A 19,304-nucleotide genomic window follows, 5' to 3' on the forward strand; every position below is an offset into this window, starting at 1 on the left:
GCGCGCGCGCGCACACACACACACACACACACACACACACACAAATTGTTAAAGCATGCAGCAAGGCCATAGTTGAAGTGTGTTATAGCCATCAGAAATGGGTTGATATAGGTTGATTTGAGGGATTTCATTTTAAAAAGCAATGTTTAAGAAACTTTCACTGGATTGGGTTGGATATTGAGTCCAACTTCCTAACACCTCACTTCTCTTGCCCCGTAGTGATCACTGACCTTCCAAATGATCCAGAAATCCTCCAGCTCCCAAGTCGTTCATGACTAGCATGTCAAGTTCACCAGACCAGATTTATCAGTGTGCAGTAGTAGCCTATAGGAATGCTTCATTGTCACATGAGTCTGCAGTTTCAATCCTCTGTAAATATAGTGTGCACTCCAGAGTTAATCTGAGAAGCCTCAGAGAAGGAAAAATATAAATATCACGTGGGGAGGGTTACGAACCGTAAGTAGAAGGGGCAGCTGGAGAGCTTCTGAGGGGCTAGCAGGAGCACAGGAGGAGGCTTTGGGGCCTCTGGTCATGTTGTGTTTCTTTAGCACAAAAGTGAAAGGGGCACGTTCCATCTGGGAAGCTTTAGCAGGCTTTACAATTACGATACATGTAGCTGTTTTATACGTGTTTAACACCAGTCAAGAGTCCTCTGTGTATACACACTCATACATTGTGTGTGTGCACGTGTGTGCACGTGCTGATTTCTCATCCTGGTACTGTTCTGTCTAGCAGAGGACGTGGCTGTCCTCGTGTTCAGATCGTTTTGATTGAGTTCCCCCTGGTCACAGGAGGCAGCAGGGTGAACAGCTTGGAAGCAAACACATAGACATGAAGAAAAGAAGACTAATATTAATAAATGTTAGCACTCAGTCATCCGGGAGATTTAGGTTAATAGCCTTGAAAGCACAGTTCAGTCACTGGGGCTCTTAGTGGTGACTTCACATCCTCAAGAACAATTAAATTACATGACACATACTTAACTAAGGCTGGGAAAATTTTAGAAATCTTCCACTACAACCAAACGATTGACTATTTAAAGACGAACTTTACTTACTGTACAATGAAGTTATCCCAATGATGCTAAAAACAGAGGTATTATTGTACTGTCTTTTAGGGAGGTTCTTTTGGTTAAGCTGTATTTAATCAGGGATTCCATTTATAAGACCCCACATTCCCGAGTTCTTCTATATGATTGAAGTTTCACCGTAATGTGTAATCACCTACCAAGTGGACTTTGACTGTGAAGAAACATTGCACACAAATTGCTGTACAAATGCAGAAATAGTTGGTGGGACAAGAGCCAGCTAAGCTAAAAAAGTACAATGTTAGCACTGGAGGGAACATTGGATATTGCCTGATTCAATCCCCACGCTTTACCATGGAGGAAATCTAGGCTCAGAGAGGTCAAACTGACTTCCCAAAGACACACAGCCAATGGATGGCTGATTTGCAGCCAGAACTGAAGTATCCCCATTTGCTGACCTGCCCACCTTCACTCAGCCTAGTTCTCTGGAGCAGAGGTGTGGGGTCTAGCTGACTTGGGTTTGAATGGCTTTAGCTCTTGGATTTGCTGCTTGGGTGTGAGTGACCCTGGGCCCCAGTGAAAGATCCTGTCCTGTGAAAAAATACTGTCTGGGTATTAGTTCACAGGGACCGACACTGAGGTCCTGCACGGCAAGTGTCCTGAGAAGATAATGCCCTAAGACGGAACCAAGGCAGGAGGAGAAGGCTCATGAACTTCTATCTCTAGGAAGGAGACTCAGAAGAGGGAAGACCTCCCTAGTGGAGACCGTCCCATGGTTTTCACTTCTCAGCCTCTTGAGTCTGAACAGCCAGTAGAATTGTGCTTTCCTTCTGCCTGCAGAGTGCCCTTCGCCCCTGGGTGCTATCGGGATGATAGGATTGGCATTTGAATGTTATCCCTCATTAATGGCAAGCCCAAGCACGCCGAGCATGGTTTGTACTCCCAAGTGTCCTTCAGTCCTGGAGCCTAACTGTGGGCTTGCCTTACTGCTGTTTGCACCTGACTGAGGGTAGACATCTGCCATTTAATGGAGACAGTCCTGGGACTTGCCCCAAAAGGCTGTTATGAGAATGAAAAGAGAACGTATTAAAGTGGGTAGTAAAGTGCTTGGCACACATTAGTCACTTAACAATAGTTGCGTATAACCGTTGTGATTCAGTTAGAACAGAACAATGGGTTTGACCTTGATACTGTCCAAGAACCTTGACCATTGTTTGGCTTCGACAAATTTCTCTTTATAGAGCATATTACTTAAAAATAACGACTTTGGTGAAAGCACTAGACAACACCAGAAAAGTTGCTAAGTTACTCGTTATTTGGGAATTGAATCTAGTTGGGATTCTTTGGATGTTCTTTTCCTAAAGGGACAACGAGTTGGATCTGACTTTTTTCAAACCTGGTCTTTAACTTGGAGGACCAAAGATCTGGCTCCTGCTTCATTACTTATTAAAAAGTGTCAATGAGCAAATCATCAGACCACTTTGAGCCTCAGTTTTCCCATCTTTAAAATGAGGTTGATAATGATAGCTACTCACTAGGTGGCTGTGGAGCTCAAGTGAGAGAAAGCTGTACGTGAAGAGACAAAAACATTGTGGGAGGTGAACTGTGCAGAGTGGAAATCTTAAGGAGACTCTGTTACTTCTTTTCCAGTTTTCATCTTGCTGCTACGAAAGGACATGTGGAATGCCTCAGGGTCATGGTCGCACATGGCGTGGATGTGACCGCCCAAGATACTGCCGGTAGGTGGTCTTTATCTCTTTTTAAGTCAATGGGTCAGCACAAGAGTTGCTATCACAAAAGCGATCCGTATTCATTGTGGAAAATTTCCAATCTACAGTTAAGCCAAGAGAAGAACATGGCATCTCCTCCAGTGACTAGGCTCTGACATGGATTCACCCTTTGTGCCTTTCCAGGTGTTTTCATCTTGTATGTGGTTAGTCACCTGGAAACTAGATGCTTCTTATCCTCCATTTAAAATTTTATTTTCTAAGATTATATGTGTGGATCACGCATCTTCCCTAATTTTTGATTTTACGAGTCATGTATGAATTGATGAATGGAGTGAGTTGTGTAGGTGCTCATTTTGTCAACTGGCTGAGATGACAGGAGCCGTGATCCTCACGTGGACCAGCTGCCCAGGGTCCACACCCCTTACGGTGCTCTTAGTGCACCTGAATCACGTGGGAACTGGTGGGGAGAAAGGGAGGGGGAAAAGAGGGGAAAGGAAAAAATACACAGTACACACACACGCCAGCCCCACACATATCCAAGCTCTGCCCTCGGAAATTCCGATTCTATTGTCTGAAGATTTCCAACCAGTTGTCTTCTTTTGTGAAGCTCCCTGGGTGATTCTGATCGGAAGCCAGTGTTAACAAATGATGATCAAGACAGAAATGTAGTGTTATCTTTTGTGAACCTTGTTCTCCAGGAAGGAACCCCTGGGACTGCAGGGTCTCCAGCCTGGGATTCTGCCCCTGTTGACCACACTGACAGACCACAGCAACTGCTGATTGCTTTTCTTGATTGTGCTTAAAAATCTTTGTCTTCCGATAGGCTTTTGTCAGTTTTTACTGGAATGTGAAATCAGCCTACTCCATAGCTTTCTTGAGGCTTCTCGTTAGTCCGTAATGGATTCCTATCCCTTTCCCCCAAAATACTGGCACCTTAGAGCAGTCATCTTGGAGGCAGACTAATCAATCAGATATTGTCAAAATGCAATTATTACTCTAAATATGGCTGGAAAACTTGTGTTTCAGAACTGTTTTCAAAAAGTCTATGGCACTTTTTTAAAAAAAATCATCTCAGTGTTTGGGAATCTTTATTCTTTGAGAATAGGTTTGTTTTTTTTAGGACAGGCCAAGAACCACTTGAAGTCAGGTCAGGTAAATGAGGTGTCAAACTGGTAAAACCATTTTTGGTAAAAAAAAAATAGGGAGTGACTGAAGTAACAGGATGATTTTCTCAAGCAGTGCCACATAAAGCTCCAAAAAAAATACTTTGAGATGTGAATACCAACAGAAGAATGAATGGTTTCCTTAAATGACTGCCTTGAGGAAAACACTGATTTATGCTGCTAATTAAAGTCATCTTTAATCCCGAGACCCAGTTATTTTGTTTTTAAAGTTTATTGTTACTACTTTTAAAGCCATACCGCATATACATAGAGTAGCGTGATTGGCTGAAGTCCCCTTGATGAGATGTACGTCCATTTAAGTAGACAGCTTCTTTTCTAAGAAAATCATAAGCTAAAAGAATTTGCTTAGAATGAATAAACTGGAGCTGTAGTACAGTTTTATTTCACTGCATTTGATGTTAAAAAATAGATTAGACAGGAGCCTAGTTATTTCCATTGTAACCAAACGTCTCTCCCCCCAACTATGTTTTTGTTAAAGAGAAAAAAATGTTTCTTTAATACACACTCAACTGTAGAAAATTTGGGAAACACCGAAGACTGCTTCTACTCCTACCAAGAAGAAAACAATTTGACTGTTTCGCTATATTTCCTACCAGATTTTTCTGACACATTTTTGTATAGTTGAGATCACATTATATCATAAATTTTACATTCTGCCTTTAAAAAAAACCACACACCAAAACACTACCATTATCATTTCCTTCACTAAAAGCTCTTAAGAAGCAGGTTTTTGTGGCCATCTAACACCATGTGGGTAGAGTTTGTGTTTACCATCAGAGCCCTAACTCAGCTTCTGACAACCTGGTGCATTGGGCGGTGAGACCTGGACACCCCAGTGCCGTGCCCGCTTCCTTGCGGGCTGAGATAACCGTGCTCTCCCAGACGCAACACTGGAGGGGACCCTGCAGACACATCCTGGGTGCTTCTCCGTGCTGGTCAGTGGGAACTGCCGCAGTCTATTTTTTTCAGCCCAGATTGAATTTGGTGGAATCCACAGCTCTCTAGCCCCAGAATATTGTCCAGACATTCTATGAGCTGAGAACATCTCAGAGCTGTCAGTCAGTTCCCTCTCACCTGATATTTTTAGCGGTGAGGTCAGCACTCTGGTCCTCGGGCTTATTGTTTCACTTCGCTCTGAGTGAGACACTAACTTCTCAAGATTTCTTGAAAGCAGGCAAAGAGAATGCAAGAACAAAAGAAGGAAAAGCAGCCTGGATAAAAAGGCGTGGCAAGTCTGTTGTGTTATCTAGAACAACGCTTCTCAAGCTTTTTTCTGTCACAACAAGCAAGATAAACGTGATGTCTTTATTGCTCATGTCCTTCCTGTTGGCTGTATCACCTACTCCCATCTCTCCCTCCCGAGAATGCAAGGAAAGGGCAAGGACATTAGTCACCATGCTTTAGAGGTCATCCTCAGTCCAAAGCATTTGATGAATGGATGAATTAAATGATGCAGCTCCTACAGGGGTTGTCTTTTCAGTAACCCTACCTTAAGTATTGCCACGTCATTGCTAAGATACAGTCACCTCAACCCCAACACCCACCGAGAGCTCGCACAAAAATCCACAATAAATCTAACTGCCCTGCAGAGTTTCTGGGAAAAAAATGAAAAACAAAACCGGCTTCCAAAATATATTATTACAGTGACCCTTTTTATTCTTTTTGTCCACAAAGTCTATAGGATGGTCAGATTGGTACAATTTCCTACTTTTAAAACTGTTGATTGGATTTAAGTTACAGAAGCAAAGGGGTTTTAGCATCAGTCTCTTTTTAACAACTCTCCTCCCACATAAAATGCTTGGCAGTCTGACCAGAGACTCTTCGTGCATGCTTTACAGCCTTGGGAGCAGAACAGTGTCAGAAGATAAGGCCTTGGGTATGGTAACAATACAGCATCTCAGTAATCGGCATTTTGGATGGCCTGGGAGGCTCAAGCGAGATGACGTGTGCGGGCACCTTAGGAGCATCCAGCACGCTGAGTGCCCGCTGCGTTTGGCTCCTATGTTACCACCATTATTGCTACTTCGTCCACATCACCTTTATTCTCTTTTCCACATGAGGCTTGTGAAAAGGTTTCACGCCTTTAAAAATAAACATTAAAAAAAAAAAAAGAAATAAGCTTTGACCATCACCACGCCAACTCTTCTCATAGTACGAATGAGAAAAAGAAACCCCCAAACTGGGCTTCTGTTTTGATTTGGGGGTTCCCCCCCTTCCCTATGCCCCGCCTGCCGGACAGCGCGGGAGGCACGTGGACAGCCAGCCCGGGAAAGCCGCGCCTAAGCCCGTGGTGCCCTCTCTGAGCCGGACCAGCATTATTTGTCCAGCACTTCTCATTGCTGTTTGCTCTTGTGTTTCACTGATGTGAGATGTGGCATTTCTGTCTGGTTCTTTAGAAATCACTTCTCCAGATTCCTAGGCTTTTTTAGGGGGCTGGGTGGGGGGGGGGGATGCCAGCTGTTAGCACCCAGGAGAACAAGAGAAGATTAAACAGAAGCATTAACAGAAGATTGAAGAAGAGCACAGAATCTTCTGCTTGTTATCAGTGCTTGCCTCAAACATTCGTTTTCACACTCCCTTTATTAATGAACGTGTTGCATTTGACACAGTGTGACACGGCAGCTTGAATGAGATTGACTTTTCTCTCTCAGTTGAAAGTCCCAAATCGGTTTGTAGCTCTGAGTCCACACTGAGGGACCCGGCCTCCTATTGCTCCACCATCCAGGGTGTGTGTGGCCTTGGTCCTGATGGCCTAGGACGGCCCCCTGCGCCTGCATCCCCGGACTAGTGAGCAGAAGGGCGATCCCAGCCCATGACAGACACTCCGATCTCACTGATGTTAAAACGTAGAAGGTTGTGCTGTTGAGGGAGGTGGAAACAGATGGAAGGCTGATGGCGCGGTTTCTGTCACACTCTCAGATCTTAGATTTTCTCTGATCCCTTTGCATCCAAAGCTTCTTTTCTCATAAAAGAAGAGAGGCCTAGGAGAGTGAGAACTGAGCTACAGAAATGTTATAATGCAGAGTCCTGAGGAGGGGGAACTTGAGAACCCTGATTCTTTTCTAGGGTTTCAGGTGCTTGTTTAGCTTTTGTTTGGATTTCTGGGTGGCCCTCTGTTCCATTGTGCCCCTAATCCCACTCAGATACGACACCATGTGAGGACGCAGAAGGTGCTGTTCATCTGAAAGCTCAGGCACTGTAGAGAACGGGTCATTTAAAATGTAACTGCAGATTATAGCCCATTAAGTGGATTTTGTATTTTATTTTGGAAAAAAGAAAACCCAAAACGACCATATGATTTATAGCCCTTTACTTACTGTCACCACGTGTGTATAGGACGTCGGAAGGGCCAACTGTATACAATGACCAGCAGAACCTGAAACCATGAAAATATACACATGAGCTTGCAAAAAAACCCTTTTGATTCTCTGTAAAAAAAACTATGCAGATCTATTTTGTGGAGATTATGGGATAATTTCAGAACCTTATTTAATAGTAAGAATAGTTATTAGAAATAACATCTTTTATACTCTCATCTTCTCTCTCCTGGGACTATAACTGGATAAACAGTCTTGTGATTCAGTGATAAAAAGTTGATGTAAAGATGAGGATTTCTAAGAACACTGTTATTTAAATGTATTTAAAGTTCTAAATGAGAACCAAATTAATTTATTCTTTAATTGTTTATATCCAGCATTCTGAAACTTTGGTTTTTTAGTAGATGTATTTTAAACCTTATCTACTTGAGTATCATTAATTCTCTTTATTTTTCTAAATGTCTCTATATTATGATCTGAAACTACAGTTGCTCGAAGTTTAGCCTTTTGGTGGTTGTTAGCCATGTCTTTGTGTCCTGCGACCTCATTGGTTTAACAGTTGATCACCTGCACTTGAAGACTATGTCCCCATGTCCCCAGTCCCATCAGTAATTCCTTCACCATGTGAGTTAGTTCTTCTCTGTTTCTCCAGTGATTTTCAGTCCTTGGATAAATAGTTATTGTCCGAGGTAGTTCAGAGGAAGGTGTTCCGTGGCTTCAGTGGCTGGGCCATCCTTCTTCGAGTCCTTTCAATAACAGGATTGTGGATTCTTAAACCACTTGAAATAGCCCACAGCTCTTGACTTATAAATAGCGCAGGTCATTTTACTTACAGGCAAAGTTATGCCGGAATGCACTTGAATTAGGCTTGCCCTGTTATTTGCCTGTAGGGAAATTACTTCCTGATATTCCAGACAGATCCATAGCCAAATGGGGGCCAGACTCAAGCACTGTCTCGTTATAGTGAGGTTCTGTCACTAACATAATATATTCTCTCTGGAAAATGTTGCATTTGGAAAGAGAATTTTGTTTTAATGGTAGCAGTGAGGGACATCTCACTCCAGTGTAATGTCCAGGGACTGATGCATCATTTGGATTTGGGAGCTATTTTAAGTGAAAAATACTTTTGTGCTCCTGGTTAGGAAAACACATTATAAGGCCAAGAAATAAAAGAATTTTGTTTCTCTAGAAACACAGCACTCACTTCCAGGTATGAATAGAACTCTTGGAGTGAAAATGAAAGCCTGTAGTTTGTTTTATGATGAGTTGTTTAAACCTCCCTACCCTCTTGTCTTTGGAGAACTGTGCCTTTTTCCAGTGGGTGCTATTTATGTAGAAGAGTTTTGTCCACATTATAGACAAAAGTTAATGAGTCACACACACGACATAAACAGTCTTCTACTTACAATCAGGATGGGTTCCAAAAGTTCATCTGTAAGGCACTTGTTTAAAACACAGAATGTGCTTGTCCTTAGAAACACTGGTATAAATGATGGTTGAGGGCCAGGCTAATGTGCCAAGGCCAGTTTAATGCATAGTGTAACTGAACTCACTGTTATGTGTTATACATCCTGAAAGGAGGGGGGTCTCCTGCAGTAAAAGGAGGAAAAGGAAGAGATCTTTGTCTTCCTACTCCCAAGGGTCTCTTTCCTTCATTTCCTGATCTTCCTCATCCTCATCCATTTGGGAGGCGGTCAGGGAACTCCTGCCTCTCAGTGTTCTCCCATTAAACAACTCGCCCTCACTCAGTCCGTCTGATCTCAGAAAAGGAGGACTCTGATCTTTTGACCTTACACATGCTTTTGTGCAGCTCACTGTGGTCCTCAAACCCTCTAATTTTAAATATGGCATTTCCTAGCCTTATGATTCTTTAATGATTAGTAGATTTCCGGTCAGTGTATACAGTAAAGACGAATTCAGAAAAGACAAACAGTATTTGGAGACCGAACCACCATACAGAAGAAATTGTTCCTCTGAGCCAGTGGTTCACAACCAAGGGTGACTCCCACCTACCCAGGAGATACTTGGCAATGTCTGGTGACATTTCTGACTGTCCCAACTGAACATGCATTGGGTGGAGGCCAGAGATGCCCCTCAGCATCCTCCAGTGCGTAGGACAGCCCCCCACAGCTTAAAACGTCAGTAGCCCTGCAGCTGAGAAACGCGCTTTAAGCCTGTTCCAAAATGTGGGTTGCTTACAGGTGTTAATATTGGGGGTGTCTTGGCTAAATCACTTGTGAAATGCAGAATTTAAGAGTTTACTAGGTGAATTGGGTTGGCTGGCAGTGGTAACTTTGGTTCTTTCCCTCCAAGCCCCTCTCCCCAGATATTTGTAATAAACATACCCTCTAATTCAAATTAACAAAAGTATATAATGAGATCGGTGCTTGTAGGTACTTGGGACACAGCCGGGAACAAGACAAATTCCTGTCCTCATGGAGTTTACATTCTAGTGGAGAAAGAAGAACAGCCAGCTCCGTGTGTGTGTGTGTGTGTGTGTGTGTGTGTGTGTGTGTGTGTGTGTGTGTGAAGAGTGGGGTGGGAAAGGTATTGGGAGCTGCTGGCTGCTAAGAAGGACAAAGAAATGAAGCAGGGAGTGGGGATAAATAGGATGGGGGAGGAACTGGAGTTTTAAGGGGAGAAGTCAGAAAAGGCCTCATCCAGAAGGCAGTGTTTCCATGACATCTGAGGGAGGTGAAGGGCAAGCTGGATAGTTATCCTGCAGGAAGAGAATCCAGGCTGAGCAAAGAGCCATTTGTCAAGGCCCTGGGCTGGGAGCCTGCTGGTCTGGTAGCCACACCGCGGCTCCCCTAAGCTTCCCTAAGAAACTCTATAAGCCCTCTAGGTGGGGGTGGGGACGGAGGGCAGGGTATATAGCATTAGAATTGCCTCAAGTTCTCTGACCATAGAAACGTCAGAGTCTCATGTCAGCCTCGTGTTCTGTGAAGGAAACGTGACGAGATGCCCCTTGGACAGCGCGTTGTTTTTATTACTCGTTCCCTTCTTCTGTGTAAGAATGCTGACTACCTGAGAACTCCAGGTAATTTCCACACAGATCTGGTGCACATTTGGAGGAGAGAAAAACGAGAGGTCAGAGTGAGGGTTTCATGTGGGTGTTTGGTATGTTCTCTGCAGGCTTGCTGACCGCCTTTGCTGGGTTCCTAGGCCGGGTGACTGCTGTGGATGTGGGGCATTTGGCCTACAGGCTGACGGCTGAAAGCAGAACTTCCGGGCTGCAGACCTGGGTCCACTGCCAGCTGCTCGCCAGGAGCTTACCCTAAGAGGACAGCAGCTGGCGGGGCCCCTGAACGTTATCCAGGGGGCAGGATGCTCTGTGTCCGCCCTGCTTTTGTCAGCCTGAACTTTGCAGATAAGAAGCTGAGGCCTGACTCTCAAGAGTAACAGTCCTGTCTCTGTTGGAGAACAGTTTATTTCCTCATAGTTGCCTTCATTACAGAGATAAGAGATTTTAAACGTGTGGTCTTTTTCTTCCATTTTTTTTTTTAAACCCATTTAGGACACAGTGCTTTGCACCTCGCAGCCAAGAACAGCCACCATGAATGCATCAAGAAGCTCCTTCAGGTAAAATGGAACCACTTAAAATGACAAATGTGCCTTTTTTTTAACATCGAAAAGTAACTTATCTGTGAAAGAACACATTCATTCTCTCTCTCTCTCTCTCTCTCCCTCTCCCTCTCCTTTAAATGTTATCGCAGAACCTGGATTTCCTAAGCAGCTTCATTATCAAAATGACAGCCCAGAAGAGCTATTTCCATAGCAATTACGCAGGTAGAGAAGAGGGTCCTAATAAAAATTTGGATCCTGGGATCCAGCCTTTTTCTCTTTATTCAGTTCTCCTTTTCTTATCTTGAAAGAGTTGTACCCTTTAAATAGATTAAAAAAATTCTTTTCTATGCTGTTAGAGATCCTTACAACACAAGATCTCCAGTATTCTGGTATTTGTTCTCTCTCAGTCATTAGGACACAGCTTGTTTTGAGAAGCAGCGTTTCAACCACTATTTCCTTGTATATAATTTGATGAGCTCTTAGTTCTTAGCTTTTGTTCAAGTTCTTGGTTTTATTCTTCTTTATAATTTTAAGTCAGCTCACTGGTTTGATCTCCTTGCCAGGAAGTGTATAAGGATCACTTTGGGTGACAACGTCTGTAAATCTCTGAAGATGAATATTTAATAAAATCCCAATGGCAGTTTGTACAGTAACTTCCAGCTGTTGCAAGACAAAGTGCAAGCTGGCTGTTTTCAGGAACAGCACAGAGCAATAAAATATGTGCTTGGAGTACTGTCTGTTCTACCGAGCTGTTGTCTCGGCCTTCCTGAGCACTGTTTGGGACCCGGCATCTTGCTTTCATTTGGCTGTGCAATTCTAATGCAGAAATGTGGTCACATTCTTCAACTTGTCCTGCTCTGTTGATCACACAGCTTCTTGTCTTGCATTACATGATGCAAACTCCCACTAATGCCAGGAATGCTTACCCTTAACAGATCTTTGAAGTGAAATTCAAGAAAAATAGATCAACATCTGTGGTGGTGATGATGATGATTTTTATTATGAGGCTTCACTCTAAAGACAGTTACAATAGAACTTTTCTTACCTGCCTCCTCTGGTGCAGGGCACTCTGGACATAAATGAAAATCACTGACTCGCCCAAGTGCCCTGTTTCCACACCCTTGGTCTTACCTTCATTTTTGTTAACTTCTTTATATTTTAAATCTTCATTCCCATCCTGGCTTGGCTAGCCAGACTTTGCATCTGGCTCTGGCTTTAAGGAAGAATGAACTTGACAAGTTGGCAATCCTCATGGGCAAGGAGCAGATATTCTAGCCTCTCATGTAATTTTATATCTGGTTATGCAAATAGATTGGTTTTTCCCTGGAATCTTTGAAGCCTTTAAACAGTTCCTTGTGCTGTTCTAAAATTAGGCCAAAGCCTGGTAAGTCGTAAATTGATCTCCATTCTTCTCACCGCCATGGGGCAGACAGACATTTCCCTCTGACGCTGCCTGTTCTCTGCAGATTGTCTGAGGGCCGTTCTCCTTTCTGGGTAGTTGTTAAAACCTGAGGTTTTCATGTCCTCCTCATGAGCCACTCTCCTGGGGTCCTGCACCTCTCTGGTCAGGTCTTCACTTCTCGTCTAAGCATCCCACATCCTCTGCGTTCACTGTGTTTATTGTCTGTGTTGGGGCCCCTGTCGTCTTCTGCCACCCCTCACCCTGCACCCTCTGCGTTTACTCCTCTCTCTGGGACTTTGCTCATGCTGTCCGTCCACTGGGGAGACTTCCCTCCTCCAGTGGCTCCATTTTAAAGTTCTCCCTCCTCAAGGCAGTGAGCACCAAAAGAGGTTCGTGAGATGCTTCAAATTCAAATGAGCTCTCTCCCTCCCCTGATAGCCCACCATTCCCCCCATTCTCTCCCAGCAAGTGTTCCTTGGGCACAGTGCACTGTGTCAAGCAGTGAGTATTTACCCACGAACAGAGCAGCCCCCATCCCGCTGGTTTGCCACATGGTCAACAAAGACACAAATACACGTGACAAACTGCACGTCACTAAGAAGGAAACTAACAGAGAACTGTGAGATTGGAGCGAGGGGTGGATGTTCATGGAAGGCTTCCTGGAGGAGGTGATATTTAAGCTGAGAACTCAGTGACGCAAAGAGCCAAGGGGAGAGCGTTCCAGGCAGACAGAACAGCAGGTACAAAAGGCCTGAGGGAAGAAAGGCACTAGTCAGGGAGGAGGAAAGCCAGCGAGTGGGCCTGGGGCAGAGCGAGAGGAAAGGGCAGAGTGCAGCCTTGTGTGCCCTGACAGGCAGACTGTGATTCATCCAAGTATAGCATGGAGCTGTGAAGGGCTTTTAAGTAAAGAGTGACCTTCCCAGTTTAAAGATCACTCTGTCAGAGAATCGATTAAAGAAGGAAAAAGCAAACTGTGGAGACCCACTGGGAGGCTGTCGTGGCTGTCCAGGTGAGCAAGTGCTGGCTGAGACCAGGTGGTGGTGATGGAGAAAGAGGAGAGGGTAGATGGGGGTGTGTTTTGGAGACAACTGACAGGACACAGTGGTAGATTAGATGTGCGACGGGGAAGAGGACAAGAAATCAAGGATGATGTGATGGTTGCTGGCTCACTGACTAGACTGACGATAGACAGGGAAGAATCGGGGAGGGGAACCCAGAAGTTTGGCTGTGCGACCTTCCAGGTGCTTGTGGGACATCGGACCGAAGTGTGAAACAGGCAGCTGATTGTCAAGCCTGGGGCTCAGAGCTGCCGTCTGCTGTGTCCAGGTATAGATAGGAATGTGGGCTCTAGCCCAGCCCTTCTGGTTTTGAATCCTGGCTTTGCCACTGTGACCCTAGCAAATTACTAACCTTTTGGAGCTTCAGTTTCCTCATCTGTAAATGGTGGTAATCATAGTCCCCAGCTAGGGTTGTTAGGAGCCTTTAAAACAACTCCCTGAACAGTGTCTGGCACATCATAGCTAATATCCACACAGCGGTATCGTTGTCATTGTTAAGATATGCATCGGGAGGTCATTAGCTTCTGGATGGAATTTCAAGGTGTGGGTGTGGATGAGATGACGGAGGAACAGAGCTTAGAGAAAGGATGCTAACTAGTAAGTCGCATCGTACCTTGCAGGGAAAGGAGGAACTGAATAGAACTGAATTTTATCATATGTATTTATGGATTTTTGTCTTACAGTCTAAATGCCCAGCGGAAAGTGTCGACAGCTCTGGGAAAACAGCTTTACATTATGCAGGTAATTTTCATTCTCCTATTTGTCTTCTTCTGCCACAAGAAACGCAGAGTTTTCACCTTCCTCATTTAAGGCATTAGCCTTACCACGTTATTCCTGGTGCTGTTTTCTGCCATCCCTCCTAGCCATCATTCCCCTTTTCCTCAGTTGGCAAAATGTGTCAGGTTTTACCAAGGAAGTCATCAGTCGCCTGCCAAACAACTAGTAAAAATTGTTATGGTTATTGTATTTTAATTTATGTGAGTTTCCTGTTTAAGAGAGATTGGTAAGCATTGGTAGATTTCAGGTAACATGTGATACTTTTTTTTTTTACTTGGGGATCAAAAGGAACATCAGTCAATTTTATTTATCAGCATTTGACTTTACACAGTTGCAAGTGACAGCACGTGGACATGGAACTCTGGGGTGATTAGGCTTACAAATTTCTTTTAGAGTTGGTTTGTGGCAAAGCTAAGTCCTACAAAAAGCTAAACCAAATTTGCTTAAAGGCAGCTGGCGGGCACTGGCTTTAGGTCAGGTCTGGGTGACACTGAAATTAAACAGGAGTTTAAAACACCGCTTACTTAGCCTTCCTGAGTCCATGTCTCTTCAGTACAACTGAGTAACGTGGGCAAACTGGGCAGAACGTGAACTTTTCCTTCCTGGAAGTGTTTGGTGCCCCGGGTTGTGAGAGTTGCTTTGTGATTCGCTGTGGTTTCTGTGTCTTTCCTCAGCGGCCCAAGGCTGCCTTCAAGCTGTGCAGGTTCTATGCGAGCACAAAAGCCCCATAAACCTCAAGGATTTGGTAAGTACCAGGTGGCCCTAGAGGTGGAGATGGACACTGGTTTCTGGAGCCCCATGGGCTACTTCTGGGAGTCACTAAGACCTTAGAGACCCAGGCATTTGGCAGAAGTCTGTTGCTTTCTGACCTGGATCCTCTTATGCAAAACAGATTTTAAGTATTATTCCCATCAGTCCTTAAACCATTAATAAAACATTTTGTAGCATGCACTTCCTGTACTTGTTTCTAGGGATGGACATGTGGTCTGTCATCAACCCAATTATTAATAAGGCTTAATTTCTTGATTTTTTTTTTATAAATAAAAAGTAAGTCTAAGTAGAAGTTCTGTTATTTTCTTTCTGTACCCCATTTATCACCTTCAGTACTCCGGGCTAGAGTTTCTCAACTTTAAAGACCACTTCTAGCCAATTTTAGCCTTGCTGGGCTATTTTGAGAATAAATTGACATGCCTGTTGCTCCTGGTTACAGGCTTCAATTTCCTGCTGTAGCATGGGACTTCTTATGTATACCTTATCCCTGATGTGGATGTTGTGAAGTGACCATTTCGAATCTATAAATGAATTCATACTCCCTGAATCTCAGTACTTTATACCCAGAAAGTATTATAACATCACAAAGATAATTTTTTAGAAATGTGTCTGAAATTCTACTTTAAGTGTATACTTAATCTTTGAGCAGCCATTGTATTTTTTTTAAAAACCCATGTTAAAATAATTGGACGTATTCTTAACTTATTTTTTTCCTTTGCCTACTTGACTACATCTACCTTAAAATTACTGTAGACCCCATTTGTGGGGAATGTTCAAGGAAAGAGCAGAATGAATGCTTCTCTTTATGGCTGGCATAATTTGAAAATCATAAGATTGTGGAAATTGTCACCTACATGTTGTTCCCAGTATTTTTTTTTTCATTTGTTTTATATTGTAATGTCAGGGTTTTCAATTCATCTGACATAGTTTGTGTGAGTTGGGGAGCTAATTTTTTTCCTAAAGGAATTGCCAGTTATGACATATTAAACCATTCTTTCCATCAGTCTCTTTATCTAGTCATGTGTCAGTAACAGACACAAACTCTTAGTTTTGTGTTATGTTTTGGTGCCTAGTAAGATTATGGAAGGGTCTGCTTTCTGAGAAGACAGTGGGTGTAGAATATAGGATACGTGGGGTTCACTCAAAAGGAACTGCTTAGAGAGCAGTGGGACCTACAAACGCCAAGCGGAAACAATCCTCATTTCTCCAGAACTGTGGAGAACCATTTCTCGGTAAACCTGGTAGACTTGCCTTGAGCCTTGTCATACTTTGTGTCCCACTCTCCCACATCATCACCAGAGTGAGTGATAGTTGAGGGGACAGGCAGCGCAAGAGGCTGGCTCCTAAGGAAAAGCTGACTGTCAGTGAAATTCCATGAGAAGATTGTGCTGGAATGTGATGTTGCCCTGTTGGGGCACAGACTGTCCTGGTGGGTCAAATATAATACCAGCAGGATAATTCTGGAATAAATGTAGATGGAATAAGGACCTTTGCAATTCTAGTCTTTGGCATCGAAGTTAAAATCTTAATCTGAGTTTGTCTCCTAGGATGGGACTATACCACTGCTTCTTGCAGCACAAAATGGCCACAGTGAGGTCTGTCGCTTTCTCCTGGATCACGGAGCAGATGTAAATTCCAGGGACAAGAACGGAAGGTACCACAGAATTAGAAATCATGTGATTTCAATGATACCCACATTCTGAGAAGCTTTCAAAATACCATAGCTGTATTTTGGATCATTGGTTCTAAAGTGGTTTTAACTTCTTTCCTTTACTGTTTTCTGCCTTTTTGGATAATTAAGAATCTGTTTTGACTTAAAAAATTATTTTCCCCAGACCTCTGGGAGTATCACTGCTGACTGTGTCTGTGATGAGATTAGATGCTACAATGAATAGACCATTTCCTTTGACTTTTTATGCAAAATGAAAGTAAACATATGGGTTGCTTTGTAAAAAATCATTTTAACCATGGTGTAGATTCTTTAAAATACTTGATTTGAAAGACAAGATTTGTGCCAATCGTATTAAATTCCATTATGTTTAGAAGATTATGTCTATGTTTTTTGATGTAATATTGTTTAATGTTTTGACTTGATCTGAAGTCTTATAAAACAACTATCCAATTTTATTTTGATAGCATTTATTTCAAATTTCCTAGAAGACTAAGTGTAGTACAGGTTTAAGTACATTTAATCTCTGTTTTTAAGACAAGTGAAGTGATTTTCTAGCAAAAAGTTTTCACATTTTGTTAGTACTAATTTGTTGTCTCCTTTTTTAGAACTGCTCTCATGCTGGCTTGTGAGATCGGCAGCTCTAACATCGTGGAAGCCTTAATTAAAAAGGGTGCAGACCTAAACCCTGTAGATTCTCTTGGACACAATGCCTTACATTATTCCAAACTCTCAGAAAATGCAGGAATTCAAAGCCTTCTGTTATCAAAAATCTCTCAGGATGCTGGTATGTGAAAGAAAATAGCCAGTGTTGTTTTAAAGTTGTCCACCCCATTTTCCCCAAAGGATAAAGGAATTTGTGCAATATATTTTATTATTCTTTTAAACATACTCTTGAAGAAAAATGAAGTGTTAAATAGTGTGTATGTTGTGTGTGTGTGTGTTTGTATCCCCTGCCCCAAAGTGGATATGAGTCATTATGGTTCTTATAGTGTTGTTGTTGCCCCCCCCCCCCTTTTTTTCTCTATAGATTTAAAGACACCAACAAAACCAAAGCAGGTATTTATCTTTGGGGAAGGGGATTTTTTTTCATCATTGCTTGTGGGAATTTCAAAATGTTCAGTGGTCCATTAGTGATAAAGACTTATGTTGAAACTACTAAAGGAGTAAAATATCTTTGGAGTAAATGATTTGCTGTTAAGGTGGTAAATGTTTTCATAATGATTTGCCCAATTTCCAAAGCATGTAGTTTTAAACTTGCTACTTATATATTCATCTTTTCCTGAAATGTACTAATATTTCCTACTGGTATGAAACTATTTGATATGATTTTAACTCTGAGAATGAACAACAGTATCTTAACTGCTTGTAATATCACATGAAATTATAGAACTCTATTCATGTTAGATATTTAATGAAAATAAGAGATTTGGCATTTTCTTTCATTTTAGTTAGAGCTTTTTAAAAATGTCATTAGTGTTACACAGATAGAAATTGAGAAGTTTGCTCTGTTATTTTTGGAATTTTCCCTAAAAATATAATCACTATTATTTATTAATGAGATATATATTTGGCTGTTTTATTTATTTATATGCCAAGATTCTTGAAAAAAATTATCAGAAACAGCAAATACTACCTAATTTATTTTGTACTAATTCTGTTACTTATTTCTCCATAACGTTCAGAGATGAAGTTTACCTTTTTTCATTCCTTGATATCTGCAGGGGATAACCAAAACCTGCAGATGCTCAAGTCCCTTATATAAAATTGTGTAGTATAGTTGGTTCTGGGATATGCAGGTGGTTGAATCTGTGGATGTGGGACCTGCAGATATGGAAAGCCAATTGTGTATTCTTTAAGAAAAGGAATGGAAATAATGAAGGTTGGGGAGATACCACTGCTTTGCATTAAGATGGAAGCTAGACTGTGAATGTATTCTGGGTTCTAAATTGTGTAAACAACTCCTCATCCTCTACTTTCCCAGTTCTCCACACCAACTTAATCTGGTTTTGTCTTGTGTTTTTTTTTTTATTTTCTTGCTATTAAAGCATGGGCTGCTAGAAGAAAACTTGGAGCATGCATATTACTTATTTTTATGTTGGTAGCAGATTTCAGATCTTGACAAAGTAAGAAATGCATGAACTGTTGAGGATTTTCTCATTTGTTTGATGAAGCTATTTGCTCAGACTTTACTAACCTAACTAACCCACCTCCATTCTTTGGACTGTGATAACTTTCAGCATGATCAAGTCTCTAAAATAAGCTCAGAGAGAAGTGGAACTCCAAAAAAACGCAAAGCTCCACCACCTCCTATCAGTCCTACCCAGGTAAAAATAAAAGCAAACCAACAATGAACAAACACATAACAGCAAAGCTGTAATTTTGTCATTTTGTGTTTAGGCCAAAGAGAACTATTTTAAAATTGACCCTTAAATGCATATTTAAAATTTTCTTTAGTGGATTTAAATTACAAATAGTGGTATGAAGAATTTTCATTAATGGTATGGAAATAATGTTGATTCATACATATTTCAAAACTAAAGAATTAAATAGTATCTTTTTTAAAAGCCTCAAAGAAAATTCTCATAATCTGACAGAAACTTTTTCCTTAAGACAATAAGCTCGTCTATTTTTAGAGCTCACATTAACAGCTCTACACCAAAGCGGGGATAGAATGCATAGCTGGTGAGGCATGAGTTGAAAATGAATTTTAGTTGGTTTATTAAACATTGTTAAAGTATATTTGCCTTTCTAATTATATTTAAGGTTGACCAACGTTAAAAGCAGCTTTCATTTCTGAGC

At 42.0% G+C, this 19,304-nt stretch overlaps 1 protein-coding gene across 5 annotated transcripts in view; it reads left to right on the plus strand.

Annotated features, from left to right (window-relative positions):
- Positions 1 to 19,304, plus strand: part of RAI14 (retinoic acid induced 14) — a 139,654-nt gene that overhangs the window by 105,289 nt on the left and 15,061 nt on the right. For 4 of the 5 annotated variants that reach the window (XM_031443789.2, XM_031443788.2, XM_064479937.1 and 1 more), the window contains 8 exons: positions 2,678 to 2,766; positions 10,776 to 10,840; positions 13,969 to 14,026; positions 14,737 to 14,807; positions 16,381 to 16,487; positions 17,111 to 17,289; positions 17,533 to 17,561; positions 18,743 to 18,829. In XM_031443789.2, the coding sequence (XP_031299649.1) occupies positions 2,678 to 2,766; positions 10,776 to 10,840; positions 13,969 to 14,026; positions 14,737 to 14,807; positions 16,381 to 16,487; positions 17,111 to 17,289; positions 17,533 to 17,561; positions 18,743 to 18,829 (685 nt within the window). The remainder of the gene's footprint in view (positions 1 to 2,677; positions 2,767 to 10,775; positions 10,841 to 13,968; positions 14,027 to 14,736; positions 14,808 to 16,380; positions 16,488 to 17,110; positions 17,290 to 17,532; positions 17,562 to 18,742; positions 18,830 to 19,304) is intronic. The other variant, XM_031443805.2, reaches the window with a different exon arrangement.

Source organism: Camelus dromedarius, chromosome 3 (genome assembly GCF_036321535.1).
Source record: "Camelus dromedarius isolate mCamDro1 chromosome 3, mCamDro1.pat, whole genome shotgun sequence".
Classification (NCBI taxonomy): Eukaryota; Metazoa; Chordata; class Mammalia; order Artiodactyla; family Camelidae; genus Camelus; species Camelus dromedarius.